We start from the raw sequence: 21,150 nt of genomic DNA, 5'->3' as shown, positions 1-21,150 counted from the left end.
TGGGGCACAAAGTCATGTACCAACAATTGTCACTGTGAGTGGACAAGCTCCTAATGGTGTTCAAGATAGTGACAAGGTAAGTAAATGGCAGAGCTGGCATGAGTACTGACATGGCCCAGTCCACCAAAGCATTTCAATATCTCTTGGTGTCTATCATCACAATCATGCAAAGAAGACTCATATGATTGAATTGACCAGTGATACTGTTCTTTGGTACCCTAAAGGATTTATAATATATATCTCTGGGGCACCATCCTGCTTGGCCTTGAATCATAAGCCCTGCAAGTTTGGTCAACAATTGTCAGCTCATGGAGAATTGTTGACAGCATCATGAACATGCTTAAAATATCTGATGAATACAAGAAATTGTTGATTGGAAACATATTATCATTTCAGATAATTCTAAAGATACTCCAGTTAGGGGTTGGCTAACTTGCAATCATGAAAGGAACATTCAAGGAAGAAGCTTCATTAAATTGGTACATTGGTTTGAGATGCTTGGAGAATGGCCAAGTTTTGTTAAACCTTATTTCAATTATTACTTGAACTTAAATATGAATCACTTTTGATAGTATCAATCATAACTACAATGTTTTAGGCATATTAAAGTTATAGCACTGATCTCAATTTTTGATTGTGAGTGGAGGTTATCTTCTGAGTCTTAGAAAATGACAACATGCATCTTTTCAAGGCCCTCTCAATATCTCTTTCAGAAAAAAAAAATATGCTAAAGAACAATAGACATCAATGTAGGAAGTGACTTGGGACCTTCCAACCTTCATTTGAATTCATGCAATTTGTCCCATCAGAGATGCCAACACATTCTTCAGAGAAGATTTGTGCTCACAAATCTTGCAACAGTTGAATTTTTATAGATCCTATCAAAGAGAGCATTCCAATAGAAAAATAGTCCTAAATAAAGATCAACTTATAATGCTTAAATCTAAATTAATAATAATATGCATATTAGGTTTTTAAAAATTAACATGTCTTTGCTTACACCTAATGAAATATTATACATTGAGTAGGAAAAATACTGATAACCATTTTTTTTGACAAAATAATAAGAATACTATTGAGATAAAAGAAAAATATAGTATTGTGTGAAAGAAACAAGTTGCACTAATAGGGGACAAAAGAAACAAACAAAACGTACAGAACTCAAAAAGCATGCAAAGCAATTCCATACAACTCCAATAACTATTACTAGACAATATTCTGCAAAATGTCTTCAAATCTTAAATCAGAAGATGTTTTAGAGGTTCAATATTTTTCTATTTTTCGATAGTGAGTTGAAGATTGAAAAATATAAAGTTAAGAGTATTCTTCCACCTCTTTAGAGTATTCAACTATACGAGGATATCAAATACAACACTTATATTGGTCAATTATTATTTTCTCGAAACTCGTATCTTTCGTATCGAAACTAATTTAAACATCAAACAAATTTCGTCAAAAATCTTAATTGATATCGATCTTTACTTGAACAGACATCGACGTCTCTCGTTCAACTGCGTCTTGTACACATGTGTCTGAATCTAGTTAAATTAATCGAGATATTACCAACATCCATCACATCAACCACCAAAATAATAAAACAGCTGTTCTCTCTCGAGATCATCTATCCAAATATGAATGTTACAAGTGTGACATAATTTAGTAGCTCGTATATGTCTCCTGTGATGGCAATGGATTACCCCATCATAGTGTGAGTAAGAAATAAATAGAGAGGTCATGTCATCATTCCTTGTTTAATCTGGCAGTGCTAAAGGAGAAATTGACAGAGCAGCTACCAACATTTCAGCTGCCAGCAAATGTTGTCTCATCAAAGAGTAAATGTGTTTCTTCTGCGTGTCAGCTCAGCTTCTCATACAAGTAAAGATGCAGAAAGCTCAGTTTCAGAATGCAATGTGGTGGCCAATATTTCTAATATAAATAAATATTGGTGCATTTATGGTTTGAGTAGAATGGATATCATGTGAGTATTTATTTACACTAACAAACATTATAATATATACATGACACTATTCATGAACATTATAATAGTTGATGAGAGAAGTTGTTGAGAAATAAAAATTTTGATTTGAAAGGAATTATTTATCTCTATAGAATCATGAATAATATGAATGACTCTGTTATTTACTCGCAGTTGGTTTCATCAAAAATAAAAATAAAAAATCATATTTATCTCATGTAAAAAAAAAAGAACAATCTTTTGTTTTTTCTGTTTTGAATTGTGAGAATGAATTATTTCTATAGGCAATGTGAATGATGTATAATTTTTTTTTGTATCGGACTTGTAACTATCGTTCTGATTGGATAGATAAATGTTTGGATTTTTATGATTATTTTTAACTAAAATAATTGAATATCAAAAACTCATTATGCTTTTTTTTGTCTTTTTTTTTTAATGAAGCAAAACGAACTGACACTATCGATGAAGAGGAAGCAATAAATTAGGGTTTATCAAGACCGATGTTACGAGCTTGATCTTCAAAACTCAATAAATCCGTGATGCTTTCAAAACCTTTTTGGCGAAATCAAACATAACTATTTCTAAGTAGATTCATATAAATCTCCGGTTAACTTTGGGAGTCTTTGATCGACAAGATTCATATAATCTTATAGTTTTTGTGGAATGGACTACATACCAACAACAAGGTAAGGTACACTGAATCAAGAAATGCTGTGATCAGCAACAAATGGCTGAGTTTAAAATCAAACATCACAGGTGAAGATAAATGAAAACCATAAAGAATCAATCTATCCATTTGCATCTTCAGAGGAACATACCATCGTTTATGTTTTTGCAACAATTTTCTGGCACAAACCAGTGAATTTGAAAGATTGCCATCCATGCTTTCCTCGGCAGTGATGTGAAACATGCATAAAAAAGAAAAAAGGCATTCTTACAAAAAAATAAAAATAAAAACAATAATTTCGTGGCTACACAAAAGAAAGGAAAAGTCAAAAATCTGTACAGTAAAGTACGTCGTGAAAACAATAAAAATGAAGGATGCGCTCCTCTCTGTTTGATGAACATCTAAAGATGCAAGATTTGAATCTCAAAAATTATGTTTTTGTGATTCTACGATCCCCCACGTACATTTTTTTTCGTACTTCTGTCGGTTTACCAAAGTTTATCGCCCAAATGGTGAAATGTAGATGAGCATATCACATGATAAAGGAGGTTAATTATATATCAGTAGTTAACCTCTTTAGCATATCAATTCTTAAATTTAAAAAATATATTAAAATATCCTGCTGTTACTTTTATCAACAAAAGTACGAAAATGATTGATAAAATGATAATTTTAATATCCTAATTATATTTTCGATGATAGTGATGGGAATACTACTTAGGGTAGTCGCCAAGAGGAAGAGGACGATGCAGATGCTAATGCTCTATATCTGCGTTGGTGTCAATAGTGATGCGGGGAAGGGCAACGTCACTTTGCATCCGCATCGATGTTGATAATAATGCGAGACAGGATGGTGTCACTATGCATCGATATCGCTCGACATCCGTCAATAAAATACTGAGTAACCTTTCATCTCTCTATATCTATGTTGACGTTGACGTAGTTATCGACCGACGTCGACATCTGCATCATCCATTTTTTCTTTTCCTTTTGTCTTACCTCTCATCATTATTTTTTCTAATCTACAACAGTCATTCATGATTCCTAACGATAGCATTGTCCGTCATCACTAAAAACATAACTATGATATTAAAATTACCTTTTTATCCATCGTTTTCGTGTTTCTATTTGTAAAACAAATGACGTTATGATAATTATAAGAATTTTATTATAATTTTTTTAAAAATTAAAAACTAAAATACTAAAAAATCTAATTAGGAGGTAATATGTAATTAACCTCACGTATGTTTTTACCATCCTTCACATATGTTTTTTTTTATGAATATATTTCGTGGGTTTATACACGAAGTCTATATATCTGATTTAAGTTGTTTTAATGGGAATCATTGCTCGCTTCGTTCTACCTTAATAATAGACTGCCCCACTCGGTCATCGATCAATGGAATGAGAGGAAGGTGTGGAGACTCTGGTCGACACTTCTTCTTCTTCTTCTTCTATCCTAATCCTAACAATAGGAGCCTCAATCTTATCCCACGATGACATGGATTTGGAAGCTGTGTGTTCTCTTTCTTCAAACTATTTTTATTATTTTTCTTTTTGCTAATGTTATTACCAAATAACTTTTTCCGACTTTACGATAACATTTTTAACAATCAAACAACTATCTATCACCTTCCGAATATTAGTGAAGATATATATATATATATATATATATATATATATATATATATATATATATATATATATATATATATATATATTTCTTGAATGCAAAATCCCAAAACTTTGAACATTTGGGTGTTTTTATGTTCCATGCTGTCATGATTACTTGCCCCCGACGACAAGATAAAGGAGGAATCATTCTCATGTTCTTATGTGCTCGTGTTGCTTACGAAACATAAGCTTGTTCACATGTCGATTGAGGCGTGCCCAATTATTGCGTTAGAAAGATGAGGCCATGAATTCTCTTGTACCTGTCCGCTTGATCACCACTAAATTCCAAGAAACCTATTTGGATGAAGATTTCAAACTTTTAGCCCTTATTAGTGGGTCGAATATATCCCTACCATGTGAATATTTCTACATAAACCTTCTAATAGGTGATATCGTAAAAAATTATCAATATTTCATCTTCTCGTTATTGTTATATCATCGTTATTGTTATATCATCAATATAGGATCTAACTTGACTAATCATTATATAATATTCTCCTAGTTCAATGTTATACCATCGTATCTAATATCAAAAATGAATACAATGATTTTGAATCTCACTATAAAAAGGCCATTATATATATTTGGATCTTTGAGAGTATTTTTTTTCAAATAAACTTAAACATATAGTCTAATCCTCAATGTAGTTTATCAGAAGCACTCTCGACACTATCTCACTCTAGAATAGAGATGGAATAGGATCTCGATTGAATCCGAATCAATATTCAAGTCGGATAACTAGAATTATACTAACAATAAATAAGTTTTATACACTCGACCACAATACTTAGATTATTATGGTGATAGAAACATCAAAATATTTTTAATTTAAATTTACAAATGCTAATATAATTAGAATAGATATTAATGGGGATGGCATATGTGGAGAATATTAGTGTATATGGAGGGTTAAACTATAATAAATTTGTAAGGACAAATATGCTGCTTACGAACTCACATGCACGGCAATCAAACCAAAAATTAATGATTGCACGGTCTCCTTGCGGAGGTATACAAACCAAAGGCCATTGATTTCACCCCTTCTTCCGATGGATTGGGTGAAGCGGAGGATGAGCATGTCGTCGTCGGCCGCCGCAACGGCCGCGGACGATGAGCTGGCCATGGCGAAGGCTGCGGCGTGGGCGTGGTACCAGCACGGCTCCGGCAGCGACGACCGCACCGCGCGTGAGTCCGACCTCGGCTGGACGGGAGGTGCCGCCGCTAAAGCCCGCAGGCAGCGGCCTTCCCGATACAAGCTCGAGGCGCTCGCCGCGGTGGAGGAACTCGGCCCGGCCGTCCCCCTACTGGACGTCTACGAGATCGAGAGGATCACGAGGGAGCTCGAGCGGCTCATCATGGCGAGGGACAAGGAGGCCTTTGCCACACCGAGGACGACGGAGGGGAGAAGGGCGGCGGGTAAGGCGAGAGGGTCGTGGCTGGGCCATGCAGCGGGGATATGCGGGGCGGCGGGGGACGCGGTGGAGCCTGCAACGCGGGCGAGGCGAAGGCGGAGAGGGGCGGCTGCGATGGGATAGAGCAGTAATAAATGGCTTCTCCGAGTTTACTGAATGAGCCATGTGGACAATAAAGAAATAAAATTACATGCATCTAATTCTTATGTTGTTGATGTTTTTGGTTTAATTTCGAATCAGTAGTGTAACGCATAGTGCATGCATGATTCTAACGTGGTGTCATCTGTCGTGATATTTGGATCTCAGAATAGTGAGCCACTGGTTATGCCGTGACATCTGATGCCCTATATATTTGCCAATAATCTGCTAGTGGTAGGTTGTCAATAATATGTTCTCTTGAACATTTGATGATCCCTCTATTCACTCACTTTCATATTACCAATGTAACATATCAAATTAGGATTAATTTTATATTATCCTTTATGGTTAAATCTATTTAGTATCTCGATCTTTAGATTTAAAAAATTTATATTAAAATCTCTATAATTATAAAAATAAAATATTTAACTCTATTTAGTTTAACCTCGTCGATTTTATCGATAAAAGATACAATACTATTTATTTTAACATCGTCAATTTTATCGATAAAAGATACAATACGTACAAAAATAATACAAAAACGATGAGTAAAAAGATAATTTTAATATTCCGAATATGTTTTTGATAATTATAAACGACATCGTTAGGAGCCGTAAGTGATTATTGTGATTGTGATTGTGGTCGACGAGAATGACACAGTAATCGATGAGAACATTGGAGGCTTCTATAGCTTTTTATAGGGGAGGAGAGTGAGGAGGGAGAGTGACGACAAGAGATAAAACAAAAGAAAGAGAGGAAAATGATAATATAAATGTTAACGCTCTATATTTGCATCGATACCACTTGAAAAGTGTATCAACACCTACATAGTTTCCAAGTGACACCGACACATATAAAACGTTGACATCAGCATCATCCTCTTCCTCCTCTCCCTTTGCCTCATCTCTCATTGTCGTCGTGTCATTTCTACACCAACTGTCATGTGTTATATATTATTTTCGTGTCATTTCTATACTAACTATCATTTCTACACTATTGATAACCCCCAACAATATTATTTTCATTGAGATGTTAAAATTATTTTTTTATCTATTATTTTCGTGTCATTTCTACACCAACTGTCATGTGTTATATATTTCGTCAATAAAATCGATGACATTAAAATAAATAAAATTAAATGTTTGTGGGGTTTCAACATAAAATCTGATCAGGATATTAAAAATATATAACTATACAAGGGATAATTTGTAAATTTGTAATTAGTCCACCAAATTATCACTTCAGTCCAAGGGCACCATTGTCTTATCACTTGATAATTCCATAGTTAGTTGATTTTAGGTTTAATTTGAGGTAATTTATTGTGTTCAATGGGGATCAACGGGCATTTGATCTCTAGCCTAATTCAAAATTAATTGAATCAATTGACAATATTCAGTTGAAAATACAAATAATCAAACGTATAAATTATAACATCCCACACTTCAGCAATTAGGATTAACATAGTCTACGCATACTTGAGCGATTTAGCCCCACCTAACAAAGTTTAGGTTCGTGTATAAGATAAACATTTTCCAGAGCTGTAAAATGAACAAGAAATTATGACAATACAAAAGTAATTAAGGATAGAAAAAATGTCATGACGAGATAATTCAGGGACTACACTTGGAATGAGACTCTTACTAATCATCAACTGGTATAAAAAATCAAGCATTGGAGTTTGTATTTACAATACAAAAAGTTAACCCAGCCACATGAAGTTTGTATTTGCTATCTATTTCTCATTTAGTTGCCATAAGAGTGCAAGAATTTTATCCACTATACCTTCTTTAAATATATAAATGCGATGAAGGTTTCCTATGTCTATATTTTACTAAGATGTCAGCATGTGATATATTTATACAGGACAAGAAACATTGAAGTACATCATCCAAAATGAACAAACAAAAATTCTCTAACATGAATCCTTGTAAATAACAGTAAGCTTGCAATAACCAAATAGAATGTAACCAGTAAGCTTGCAATATCATTTGCAAGATACCTCTTAAATTATCATCCAAAATGGAAGCAAAAGTGTGTTCTAGCAGCAGAAATCGACAGAATGAGAAAAGCAAGGATGCTTATGATGACACACTAAATCATCCTCAAATTGATAATCTGTTTGGGTGATACACGTATTAATATTTGAAGAAAACTGCAAACCATTGCAGATGGCCAATGTTCGAAAACAAAGCACACTATATGGTTTAGTGCACATCAACCTAAAACTACCGTAAAAGAACTTGGCAGGATGAATGGAAGTAGTACTACAATGAAACCCTTTTTTGATACTAAGGAACAAATTAATTGGCATCAGAAGAATGAACAGGATGAATTTGTCCATCCTAACAGGACATGAATAGAGATGAAAGATGAAAATAAGTAATGGAGATATGCAAACAGGAAGACTTGGAGGAAAGTTCAGAGCTTAAAATTCTTTCAAGTTGATAACACAAAGGCTCTGGACTTGACCTGCTTGCTTGGTCACCCTCACACATGCATGACCATATGAGAGGAAACTTAGGAGGATCAACATGAACAATTCATAAATTAGGAAATTTAAAACTCTAATATGATTCAGCTGATGCAATTAGCCATTGCTGACCACTTAGTATTGATTTAATTATTGTATTTAATTCTAACTATCATCAGCAACATCCACGACTTGTTATATACTATCGTCAGGTTTCAACTACATCTCATCAGCGAGATAACACTTCAACACATCTAACAGTGTTTCCTATATGCTAAATTTCAAGCTCATAAACAATTTGACATTTTATACACTAATAGTCTTCTATGGATTATAAAAAATGGTAGTTCAATGTACTAGATTCATAGAACAACGAGTCCAAGAAGGATCAACATACACAGCTCTACTCTTACAAGCCAAAGGATGTCTTTGTAACTCAAACATTTGTAACCCAGGTTGTGGATAAGCAACCTTACACTGACACCAACTCTTGCCTTCTAAGTATAGAAAAGACATCTTTAAAATTGGAATCCTAGGAAACAATCTCGTATCAACTTAACCTAGATGTAAACAGTATCTATATGTTCAGACAAAACAACAAGCTTATTTATCATAACTAACAACTATCCCATTTGTACAATCAAAATTCCACAATATACTAGAACTTGTAGAATAATTATAGTTGGTCGTATATGGCTTGGATGTCAGAAAATGGAGCACCAATTTAGCACCTGGAAAACAAACTAATACAATCAGAAGTGGAACAATCTTTCAAGGAATATAACATCATTTTAAATGGTCATTTGCAAAGAACCACTGACACATAGGCTGTAGAAATTGCATATAACCTGGTAATGCCTAAAATCATGAGTTTTGTTCAAGGTCCAAATTTATTTCCATGTTGGGGATTAGAAGTTATTGAGTTTCAGTTTACAAGATGAAATAAGTCCCAACAAGGTTAATAGAAAAATGGTCTCTCAAATTGATGGTGCAGGGATGTACTTTTTTTCACAAAATCTCTCTACTAACCTCTTCTCTAGAAGCTGCCCTCTGTCATGAATTGGAACATGTTCTCAAAACAAATAGTTCATTTGACCACCTAATGTAAGCAAAAGTAGCGGCTTGAACAAAATATCCTACTTTCTTCAATGATTTAGGCTCGCTCTTCTACCAGATTTGAAAAGTGATTCTTACTTTTTGATGAACTCTTAATAACTATTTTCTGAGGCCACGAGTTGAGAGTGGCTCAATCTTGCATCAAAGGTAAGCAGCACAGGGGAATATCATAAACACTGGATCTAGGATTTGAAAAAGGATTGATAGAGCAAATTTCAGTCTTAGGAAAAACAAAAGAAATGCCATGAAGAGACAAAAGGTTACAAGAAAGATTACTTCTGTATTTGGTCTTATAGTTGCTGTATCTGGATCAAGCACAAAAAGGAGAGAAAATGGTAAGAAAAACAGGTACAAATTTATGTATTGATATTCATTGTATAAGCAAAGTACAAATTTATATATTGATACTCATTCTAGAAGCAAAGAATAAAATATTGAAAATAGGAAAGATGAGAAAATGACACAAAAGAAGGCAGAAAAAGTAGAAACATTGTACCCATCTATAATATTTGAATAACAATAAGCAAAAAGAGAATCAAAATGAAAGAAAAAATTGGCATACAAAAGAATGCAGACTATTAAAAGGATTGTACAAATCATATCTAGAAAAAAATCAAAGTATGAATAAAACAAGGTCCAAAATAGCAAAAAAGTAGCAATCATTGCATGAATGAAAAGAACAAGAACTCCAGTTGGAAAATTAATGCATGCAATAATCTTCGCAATTACTTATAATCAGATCTAAATCCCCATAGTCCATTATTCTCATAAATAACATTTATGTAATCTACACTGTTTGATGAAGACTCCTTATGCCAATCACAACTACATGACAATTTATTTAATGATAAAAAAGAGAAACTACCTTCCGTCTATAACTAAGGCAATATGATGTACTTCCAGAGGATTTTTTAGGTACTCAGAGATATCTGAAAAATAAATGGATCAAATAGCATCTCTGTGAGTATAACGATATACTTTTATATTCAAAGTATCTAAAGCAAGTGCATAACACTCATTATTATGATCAAACTGCAAAACATGCAACTTACTCCCGATGGACTTCACCATTCAAACCATCTTAAAATGACAATTGGAATTATCATACCTTGCAACATGAGTAACAGACAAGGTTTGCTAAGGTTCCTAGTTGCGAAGAGAACTAAGAGCTCATTGACAAAACATGATATCAAAGAAAGATCAGTTAAGAAAAAACTATAGACAGTCACCTACTGGCGTGACCTAGAAAAACCACCAGATATAAATATTAACATCAATAATTCAGTTCTTCTATAGCAGGAAAAGGTAACAGAAGCAGAACAAGCTAATTTTTTTGAGTCTTAGAAACAAACCTCCGCATCATAGTAGATTATTGAACTCACAAAACCCTTGCAACATCCACCGAACAACTGATAAGCCACTCCCCTTATAAAGAAGAGAGATGCTAGCACTCTAGTCTCTAACTATGATTATTAGAGCAACTATAAGGAGGTGCTGAAGAATGACTTGTGGAAACTTACATAATCACAAAAAGAGGTACAACATATACAGCCAACATGAACTAGCAGAACTAGTTAGTGAATAGCAGCATTAATGAACGTATAATCAGTCAAGAACAATAACTAGAGAAACTGTAAAGTTCAGCCAGATAAGATGATGCAAGAGCACCATTATTTTCACCAATAACTGAAACCAAAGACCATAATCATCCGAGTAATTTCACAAATCTCATAACAGGCTAGTTAAGAATTAAAAAGCAAATAACGATTACTTATACTGGTCTCAACCATAAAAAGATGCATAAATCAGGAACAGAGCATACAAATAAAACCTACATCTTTAATATCAAAAAGGTAAAGTGGGTCCATTGATAAAGAAAGGGCGAAATCGGCCAAGCCCGAACGTAATATAAAGGCACATGTACTCTCCGTTCGGATCTAAAGATCTTGGGCTCACTCGGAGCGCTTGAGCTTTTCGATGCGCTGGTTGAGCTGATCGATGCGGACGACAAGGCTTGTAACGGAGAAGAGGAGCCAGTAGAGGAGGAGGGCAGAGGCGATGAGGAGAGCGTTGCGCTGGCTCTTCATGATGGACTTCTGGTGGCGGACGTGCTCGGAAGGGCTGCAGGATTCCTGCTCGCAGGTCGGTCGCGTCTCGTACTTCCAGTATATGTCGGCGAGTAGGAAGAGGCAGAAGGGCACCACCGACAGGAGCGGCTTCAGGGCACTCCGGATGACGGTGACAAGCCCGCGACGGAGACCGTCAAGCCCCGGGAGGGTGAGGAAGAGCAGCATGATCGCCTCCGCGCCCGCCGTGTAGCCCAGCACCACCCACTCCAACGCCATGTCTATGAGATCGATCGATCGATCGATAGATCAACGATTCCGCCGGAAAAGAAACCCTAACCCTAGTCGACGAACCTTTCGCTTCCCTTCTCTTCACGGAGGAATCCTTGCTCTACTATATGTTAACAGGGAAAGGGTACGAAACCAAATTTCTTTGCTTACTTATCAACAACGAACCCAAAACTTACCATCCTTATCATCGTATCTATGTTGGCTACGCAGCATGTCATGGGAGATCCAGCGGTGGCCGAGCGTTTGTTGTTTGGAGAGAACAGATTCTAGTGTATGAAACGGTTGGTGAAACAAGAAAAGGGGGCCATGACTTCCAACGCGATATAGGATCTAACCGTCGGTTTTCTCTCAGCGGTATATCGCGCTTTGCTTGGACCGGAAGGAAAGTGATTCCAAAATGCGGTCGATATATATATATATATATATATATATATATATATATATATATATAGTAAGATGACTAAAGGTGTTCAAATGAGTTCAAACAAAATCATTAAAAGGTGAAATCGAATCTTTTTTTAATTAATTCGACTTGATTAAAATAAAATAATCCGAATGAGAATCAATTCAGATGTACCTAATCAAATTAATTTAAAAGTAATTTAATCTGATTTGATTAATCCATTAACTAAATTATAATTTTAAATAAATTAAAAATATATACTTTTTAAAATAAATTAATTTAGTTCAATTGAATCAAATTAGAATCTTGATCCAATTAAACTCATTTATGAAATTAGACCTTTGGGTTGATTCGATTAACCGATTTAAACCCATTAAGGAATTAGGCAGACTGATGACCCTATTCAATTCAAGTTAGATTCCAATTCAATTTAATTTATTGATTCAAATTGAACACCCCTAACTCTCATGAAATTAGATAAATCCCCTTGCTTTGTTGTTATAGTATCCGAGTGTCTTTTAAGTGATTTACGAAACCAACTGATCCGAGTATTTAGTTAGTTTTACTAAATTTTATTTGGATATACTCCTTCAAAATTCATCACTGACTTCAACTACCCATTTTGAGTATTGACTTTAGCTTACTCGGGATGGTTGTTGCACCTAAAAGAATTAGTTTCCTTTCAATACACAAAATCCTTCTGCGTCCGTCAAAACAAATATAAGATCATGTGTAACAGAGTCGGTGCATGTAATCACAGAAACAATAATTTAAAACAAATAATTGACAAGAATCTTTTAATTTAACCATCACGAGAAATAAGAATATTTTATTAGTAACATCCTAATTCAAGAATATAGAAAATTGACAACTTATTATAAAGATAATTTATCCTTTTAATTAACTTTTCTATATAAACAATCCATCCGAAAATATAAACATCTCATTGATGATCGAAAGATCAACAACCTAAACAACCTCCTACAGAACATTCAAGAAAAAAGAGGATTATTTCCAACATACCCTACAATACATTAAATATTTAAATAATTATTGCAGATACTAAAGAATTAGAGCAAGCATCTGATACATGTCCACGTCGTATCGGACATATTTTATTTCCAACTCATCCAATGGACACAACTTGAAGTCCTCAAATATCATGGCTTGTTTTTTTAGTGTGTGATTTATTTTGCTTTTCCAAGTTACAATTTTGCCGTTTTCTTGCAAAATGTAGGATCAATGCACACAACCACCTGCAACAAATAGAAAACGATTCCTCAATGAAAAAAAAAAAATTGAAGAAAAGATTAGTACATCAAGAAGATTTATTTTCCCTCCTTTGGATGTCTGAAATACCTTGCCAAGACTTTCACCAGAATGTAGATATTCAACTGCATCTGCTACAGAACCAACACCCATGAATCCTTTAGGATCAACGGCAACCTATTATGTGCAGTTTATGACAAGAAAATTGGTCAGCATTGAATCACAGGCACGTTGAACATAGGTGTAGATTTGTTTCTTGAGCAGTAAATGAAGCAGTGCTGTAGGTGCTCCTAAGAAATCTAGGTGGCAGTTGCATTTAAGGATAAGCTTCTGTAAAATGATACCAACATTCCCATGTAATGGTTGTATAATACAGAATTACAAGACATTGAAGAACCAGAAAAAAATTGTACAATCTGACAGGTACAAGGCTTGAATGGGCCGTTCTGATTATCTATAGCACCAAAAGGTTCTTAATTGAAGAGGACATGAAAATGTGGAAACTACACACAAAGCATGCTCCACTAATGCTGCAAAACTAACTAATGAAAGATTTTAACCACAGATAAAATGTTAGGCAGCCAATCAGTGAATTAGCACCTCACTCTGTTAGCCAATTCAACTACTATTCTTTGCAACTTCTATTAGGTCAAATGACAACTTATAAGGGATGGATAAAAGCCCAAGTTTTAAAACCCCAGAGTAATCAGTAGATCCCTATCAACAACTTTATATTACTACAGTCTAGCACAGATATAGAGTGACATAAACCAAAGAAGTGAAATTGTGAAATTTAGACAATTAGTCAAAACAAGAAATATAAAAACAGTACTCATGAAATATATAATTCACCAATCGACAAATGTTGTCTGGATGCAGAACTTCATGAAACAAAAATCAATTTGCTTAACTTGCCTATAAAAACAATGACTATTCCTGCTCTAAAAGAAAAATGATAGCTTGACAGAACTGGAGAATATCTACCACCTAATTAGTACTTGCAGTAGAGAAAGCAGATGAACTGGAAGTTTGCTTGTACGAGGAACCCAAAAGAGAAATGCATTTTATTACCAACGAGAAGATGATGATAACTAATACACTTTATCAGTGAACATCTATAAAGTTTTAAGAATTCAGCAATATTACATTTTCACCTATATATATGTGTTTAGGACATATGTGCAAAACTAATATATTATATCAGTGAATGTCTATAATTGTATGTATGCAGCAATAATAGATTTGTTCCCACTTGTGTGTTCAAGATACATGTGTAAAACAACTAAACACACATTTGTGTAACAGTGGAGATCCATACAATTTTCTTTTTTTGTGGGGGTTACCTTTTTAAGTTTTTTGACAATATCCTAAAAGACTACTAGTGGTGTCCTTGTTATTTTTTACTGCAAGTTACTGAATCATGTTAGATTTAGCTGCTCAACCAAAATATTGCACAAGAATCCTCTCTTTTGAAGAAATATAATCCAATGCTGAAGTAGTACCTTAAGCTTCCCTGCAGAGTACAGATCAAAAAGCCTGTCCAGGTGTTCTTGCCACAAGCTAGCATGTTGAATCAGGAAAAAGCCAGCCTGCATGAAATAAAACAGATCAGGGTTATAAATCACAGTTTATTAAAAATGATAGTTTAAGGATGACACTTCAATGTCAACATGCCCTTGAGATGACAGTATGCCAGTATTTATACAGCGTTGGCAAAGTACATGCTGACTAATACATAGGGTATCCACTCCTTTAAATTTTGTAACACAGTAAACCATGAAATTCACCTGTTAATCTTGATTAGTGTGATATTGCATGAAACTACTTGTTAGCATAATTAATCAGTAGCTCTCTGCAAGATTAGCATCTTATGTCATCACTTGTGGATCGTGAAAATCATGGTTAGGTTATTTAAAGAAATTAATGTTTTTCAGTAAGCAACATTGACTGAGAAGTGAGAACATAAGTATTATGTAAAGAATTCCAACAATATTATTACAAAACTATATGCTGGTATATTCTAAAGTAAAATCCAGCTTTTAAAGTTACTAGACATTACTAATAATTTAAATTGTGAAACAAAGAAAATTATATGATCATTTCGGGATAGATATGTCAGTATCTTATTTTTGATAAAGTGTCTTAGATGCAAGCATAGATCAAGGAAACAAGCAAATAACAACATGATAAATTTATGGTCCATCCAGATTAGGCATCAACTGAATTCCACAACTAAATGTATTTTGGTCGTTAGAATTTCAAAAATAGTGACAATCCAATACTCGTAATACCGCCAATGCTGGTCACAAGCCCAGATGAAAAATGTGGAGGGTTACGTTAGGTCCCAGGTCTGCCATACCGAATCGTACCGCCCAGTATGGGCGGTACATACCGATCCAATAGGCCAGTGGTACGCGGACCACCGGTACCGGCGCTGTAGCAGTGACTGTAGCGGTGCAGAAGTACATTGCACTGTTGTAGTGCACTATAACAGTATAGTGCACTGTGCAATTCACTGTAGCACTGCACCACAGTACAGTTACTGTTGCAGTGCACTGTTATAATAACAGTACAGTGCTTCAGTACACTGTAGCGGTGCTACAGTCGGTGCACCTGGGTGTACTGCTCGGTACACCGTACCGGTACCGAGCCCAGGTCGAAATACCGGTATGGTATGGTATTGTGAACCTTGGTTAGGTCATTGACAATCAACATAAAACTGTCAAATCTCATGAACATGAATCTTAACCGATCTTAGTATAGAGCTAGTCATCACCCGGAAGTGATATGAGGCACCTTCACCACTTAGGTCTCCCGAATTACAAATGGTGTGCTAGGAGGTCGCCTGAAAGTGACCCATCACATCAATGCCCAAATGTGATGCCAAGTAGATGAAGGTTCTCTGATTATTTTAGACCAATGGGAATAAAGAAGTTAATCAAAGAACAAAGGATTATGTTAGCAACTTGGAATATAGAAATACTATTAGGGAAGGGATTAGAATTGGTAGACGCTATGATCAAAAGAATAATAAATATTATTTGCTTATAAGAGACTAAGTGAGTAGGGAAAAAATTAGAGAGAATGATAATACTGAATTTAAAATTTGGTATCTTAAGTGGCCCTTGCATACGATGCTGTACTTGTGTGGCCCTCACGTGAGGGCCATCTGCTTCATATTCTAATTGTCAACATCGCAAGGAAAGAGAACAAGAGATCGTCGTAAAGAAACATACATCAATTATATCTGGAGATTGTTAAATATTATTTGATGTACCGAGTTTATAAAATTTAAGTATAAATATCATAAAATTCATGTTAATCGAATATTATATATATATATATATATATATATAATATTAAAAAACATGTGCCCTTGCCATTCCATGTCCTAATTTGTTTAAAGATGACATGTCACCATTTCGTGTCATGTTGTGTCCATGTCACATGTCTGTGCTTCTTAGGTTATAGCAAGTCTGAGAAGGGTTAATATATGTCGACTTACCCATAAATATTTAGAAAGCCTTTCTCCTGACTAACCTGCTCTCCCAGATAGCCTCTAAAGTCTAAATTATGAAGCTATTAATATGTAATGGCTCTTAACGCAACAAATTGACCATCCAATACAAGGACATCTAAGTTTGTGGCCAACATCGAGAGGATGTTAGCTGCTATTAATAGAAGAAGGCATAAACATATTAATTATGATCTTGAATTCTTCATGAACACATGGAACCATAGATGTTACGAGAGAAAGGCTCATAATAATTATGCTTAACAGTTAACACTGATATTCCACCAGATGCAAATGACTGGTACCGACTTTTTCGATGAAAAAACACATTTTTCTACATGCTATTTCTAAATGCTAATATTTCTTTCTAAAAGGCTGATTTATGTAAACTGACTTACAATTTCAGATACTGGTGATAATTGTGGATTGATGCTGCACTAGATAAAAATGACATACAACATTTTTCTGTTGAAGAACACATTCTTTTCACATGATATTCCTAAACAACAATATTTCGCTCTGAAAAGATAACTCATCTAAATTGATTTATAATTCAAGATGCAGGTGATAGTAGTGGGAACACAACATGAAAAACATAGAAGTGGGGCTAAACTAAATCTGGTGACATCAAGGCAAGGTACCGAATCAAGAAATGCTCTATCAGTAACAAATTGCTGACTTTAAAATCAAACATCACAGATGAAGATAAAAGATAATCATAAATAATCAAATTCTATCCATTTGCATTTCAGCCGGACATACCACTGTTTGACTTTTTGAAAGAATTTTCTCACACAAACCAGTGTATTTCAAAGGTTCCCAGCCATGCTTTCCTTGGTACTGAAACATGCATAAAAAGAAAAAGGCATTCTTACAAAAGTGCATATGTGATAGAAGATAGACTAGAATATACAGTTGAATGGAAATTCAATATTCATTTATTTGGATCTTCCATTGGTAAGTACATTTTGAAAGCAAATCAAAATGATGAACCATGGTTACACAAAGGCAAACTCTACTAAAAGGGCCATGGCTTATAAATGTTAATTTGATTATTGCATTGATCTAAAGAAGCCCTTTGCCATTAGATTCAATAAACCAAGGTTCGCAAATACCGTACCGTACCGGAGTTTCGATCTGGGCTCGGTACCGGTATGGTACGGTATACCGCTCGTTACGGTACAGTATACCGGTACGGTACAGTTCTACAGTACTGCTACATTAATGCTACAGTGTCGGAACGGTAACATATGATTCGCGTACCGAAAGTCTGTCGGACCGGTACGTACCGCCCGTACCGGGCGGTACGGACCAGTACTGCAAACCATGCAATAAACACTATTAGCATATGAAGATCGATTTTTAGTTAGTGACAATGACCCGCATAACTTGATCAAGCATCTCGGGCATCCTACATAGGACATGAAATTCTTTGAACCATTAATGCAGGAATCCCGTACATATCGCTTTTACCAGTTTGTACATTCAGCAATGTGATGTTAGTTATTTAGGGCACAAGTGCAAGCTGCATGCTATGCCACTAATTCTAGCGCCTGTATCATGATTCAACAAAAATCTATTAGTACCACAATATGTAACATGCTAGTGGAGTGTTAGTTTCAGAATTTCAACAGTCTCAAAAGATGCAATTTAAGGAAACAAAAAAATTTACTCATGCAAAGGTATGTTTTAGTGCTTTTTATGTTTCCAGCTATTTTAGTTCACAGAGAATTGTTTAACAGCTAGTTCAGTGAACCAACTCTTAAAACTCAAGTCATGGGTTCTGCATATTTATTTAATATTTTAAACATTATTTGCAAAACCAACTAGAGTGGTACACTATGAGCAGTATTTACCGATCCGATCAGCTGTCGAGATGCGGACCAAGCCCATCCAGATGGCTAATGTTTGGAACAGTTGTCACTCCTGTAAACGAGGCTTAACGCCTGGTACAGACCCCATAACAGCCCTGTACCAGGTGATAAGCATACCCGATAGTGATCCTGAGGTCACTTTGGCAGCTTTAAACCCTCTTCCTCTCAGACTTCTATCCTCATCTTTACTCTCCCTCTCATACACCCTTTCTCACTCACTCTCACTCCCTTATAAATCTCTTTCAACTCTCTTGCAAAATCATCAATGAACGTCTAGGGGAGGGCTATTTGCTCAAGAAAAAGATTTTAAGTTCAAGATGAGGTCGGACTCTTCATATCAAATTTTTGATCAAATTTCATGCAATTAGGTTAGGATTTACGTTTTCTCTTCCAACATTTGCCTAGATCTCTTCCCTTTGGATCTTGTTTAGGGCTTGATCTACAAAGATCAAGCCTTGATTCTTGTAGATCTAAGCTACATCACTCATGATCCACTAATCATTTTATTGTTATCAAATATCAATATTGATTGTACATGCCAAGAAAACATGAGAAAGAAACCAAAATTAGATTTTATTTTTTTTATTTTGACCTATTTTTGGTCATTTTTAATTGTATCACAACACATACCGAAGTACCCTGTGTAGGCATGCTAATACATACTGGTAACATACCATGTCGAGCTTGGACCGGTACATGTCCTATACATGAAATTCAATTCCTTGAGAGCAATGCTACTAGTTAAAAACATTAAAGGGATGTTCTATAGTTTAGTTGGATGGGTATTCCTCATCCCACTTCATCTCTGAGCTTCACCATCAATTCTAGAGAGAAAATGTCGCTAGAGAATAGGAGGGATGTCGTCTAGAGACCACTTCTATGGTTTAGTATTTTTTATGATTTAGTTTTCTTTTTCAGCTTCACCCCTTTGTTTAGTTTTGTAATAATAAACAATAGCTGGTACTCTTCATCACCTCGTCTCATTGAGGATGAGTGGCTGACGGAGAAGATTAAGAAAGTGGAGGCTGCAATAGGAGGGAGCCATACTAGAGAACTTTTCTTATTTTTTCTCTTTTTTCTTCTTCTTCTGTTGACACAGCAAATGCACTGGTGATACTTCTGTTGACACAGCAAAAGCCCCGGTTCTAAGAACCACCAGGACACTCTGCCTCACCAGCATATGCACACTAACACACTTAGTCCTTATTTGGAGCTCCTTTTGGATGCGCTGTAAAAGATTTAGAGATATAAAAACAGAGGTCTAACCTATATGAAGTGCTCTGGCCAAAACTATATAGTGTCAGTAGGCTGATAAGTGCTTTTTGTTAACATGAAGCTATTTCAACTAAGTTGAAAATTTTATGTAAGCAGAAAAAAAAAAGGACAATACCTGAGAAATCATTCCAATGACAATAAGTCTTCCATGAACTGCTAAAGCATTTAGACATAAATTGAACATTTCTCCTCCAACAGATTCGTATACAATATCAATACCTTTAGGGAATTCTTTCTTTAGCACCTGAAGCAAAGTTTAATAGAAATTCTTGATACAGTATGATAGACAAAGGAACACAGAAAAAGTAATTAATCAACATATCTTCAAGATTTAGTATGTATCTATTAACAGTGGAATTTTCAGTGAATAACAATTCATCTTTCAGTGAGTAACAGTTTATCAGTAAAGTCCTTTCTGAAGAATTAACAGCCACAAGATGCCTCTTTGTTCATAATGGAATTTTCAGCAAATAACAACTCATCTATAAAATCCTATTATATGAAGAATTAAGCTACAAGAAACACATGCATAGATAAGATAGATTGATTTTCCAATAAGAACATATTTCTTCACCAAAATACGTAGACTTGGTTTTCTTGATGATTTCTTAGTAGCATGGATAGCTTTTTTTTTTTAATGCGATCAAGGCCAGGGTAGCAACTCCATTAGAATAGGAATATGGTAACCCAATAATCCACATTTTTTCTGTTACTTTACAGGTTTCCTCCTCTGCTAAATTGCAAAACCACATTCAAGAAATCTGGAATAGAATATGCCATGTCACACAAAAGAATCTTCATATATCCTGTTAACACAATTCTTTAAAAAACTCACGTTTAATCCACCTTAATCATATGTACAGCCTACTGTAATTGTTCAATTGTGACTTAGCAACTGAGTCGTGGATACAATATGAAGGATCAGAACTCTGCAATGGAGTCCTTGACAAAATTTCTTCTCCAGTCAATCTCCTTAGTTTTTATTAACCTGAGGCAGGATTGGACA

At 35.0% G+C, this 21,150-nt stretch overlaps 2 protein-coding genes across 3 annotated transcripts in view; both read right to left on the bottom strand.

Moving 5' to 3' along the window:
* Positions 1-11,194: 11,194 nt before the first annotated feature.
* On the bottom strand, positions 11,195-11,906 carry LOC135614350 (uncharacterized). The gene has a single exon (XM_065111627.1). The coding sequence runs from the start codon at positions 11,795-11,797 to the stop codon at positions 11,405-11,407; it is 393 nt and encodes a 130-aa protein (XP_064967699.1). The 5' UTR covers positions 11,798-11,906; the 3' UTR covers positions 11,195-11,404.
* A 1,178-nt stretch (positions 11,907-13,084) lies between these two features.
* Positions 13,085-21,150, bottom strand: part of LOC135614349 (uncharacterized) — a 28,680-nt gene continuing 20,614 nt past the window's right edge. For both annotated transcript variants that reach the window (XM_065111625.1, XM_065111626.1), the window contains exons 14-18: positions 20,260-20,388; positions 17,758-17,835; positions 14,984-15,070; positions 13,572-13,658; positions 13,085-13,468 (exon numbers count right to left, since the gene is read on the bottom strand). In XM_065111625.1, coding sequence (XP_064967697.1) covers positions 13,418-13,468; positions 13,572-13,658; positions 14,984-15,070; positions 17,758-17,835; positions 20,260-20,388 — 432 coding nt within the window. In that variant the 3' untranslated portion in view covers positions 13,085-13,417. The remainder of the gene's footprint in view (positions 13,469-13,571; positions 13,659-14,983; positions 15,071-17,757; positions 17,836-20,259; positions 20,389-21,150) is intronic.

The sequence above is a fragment of the Musa acuminata genome, chromosome BXJ2-6, assembly GCF_036884655.1.
Source record: "Musa acuminata AAA Group cultivar baxijiao chromosome BXJ2-6, Cavendish_Baxijiao_AAA, whole genome shotgun sequence".
Classification (NCBI taxonomy): Eukaryota; Viridiplantae; Streptophyta; class Magnoliopsida; order Zingiberales; family Musaceae; genus Musa; species Musa acuminata.
Note: the sequence above shows the minus strand (reverse complement) of the source record. Positions and strands in the feature narration are given on the sequence as shown.

Coding starts and splice junctions, on each gene's coding strand:
- LOC135614350 (XM_065111627.1), bottom strand. CDS start 11,797: ATGGCGTTGGAGTGGGTGGTGCTGGGCTACACGGCGGGCGCGGAGGCG.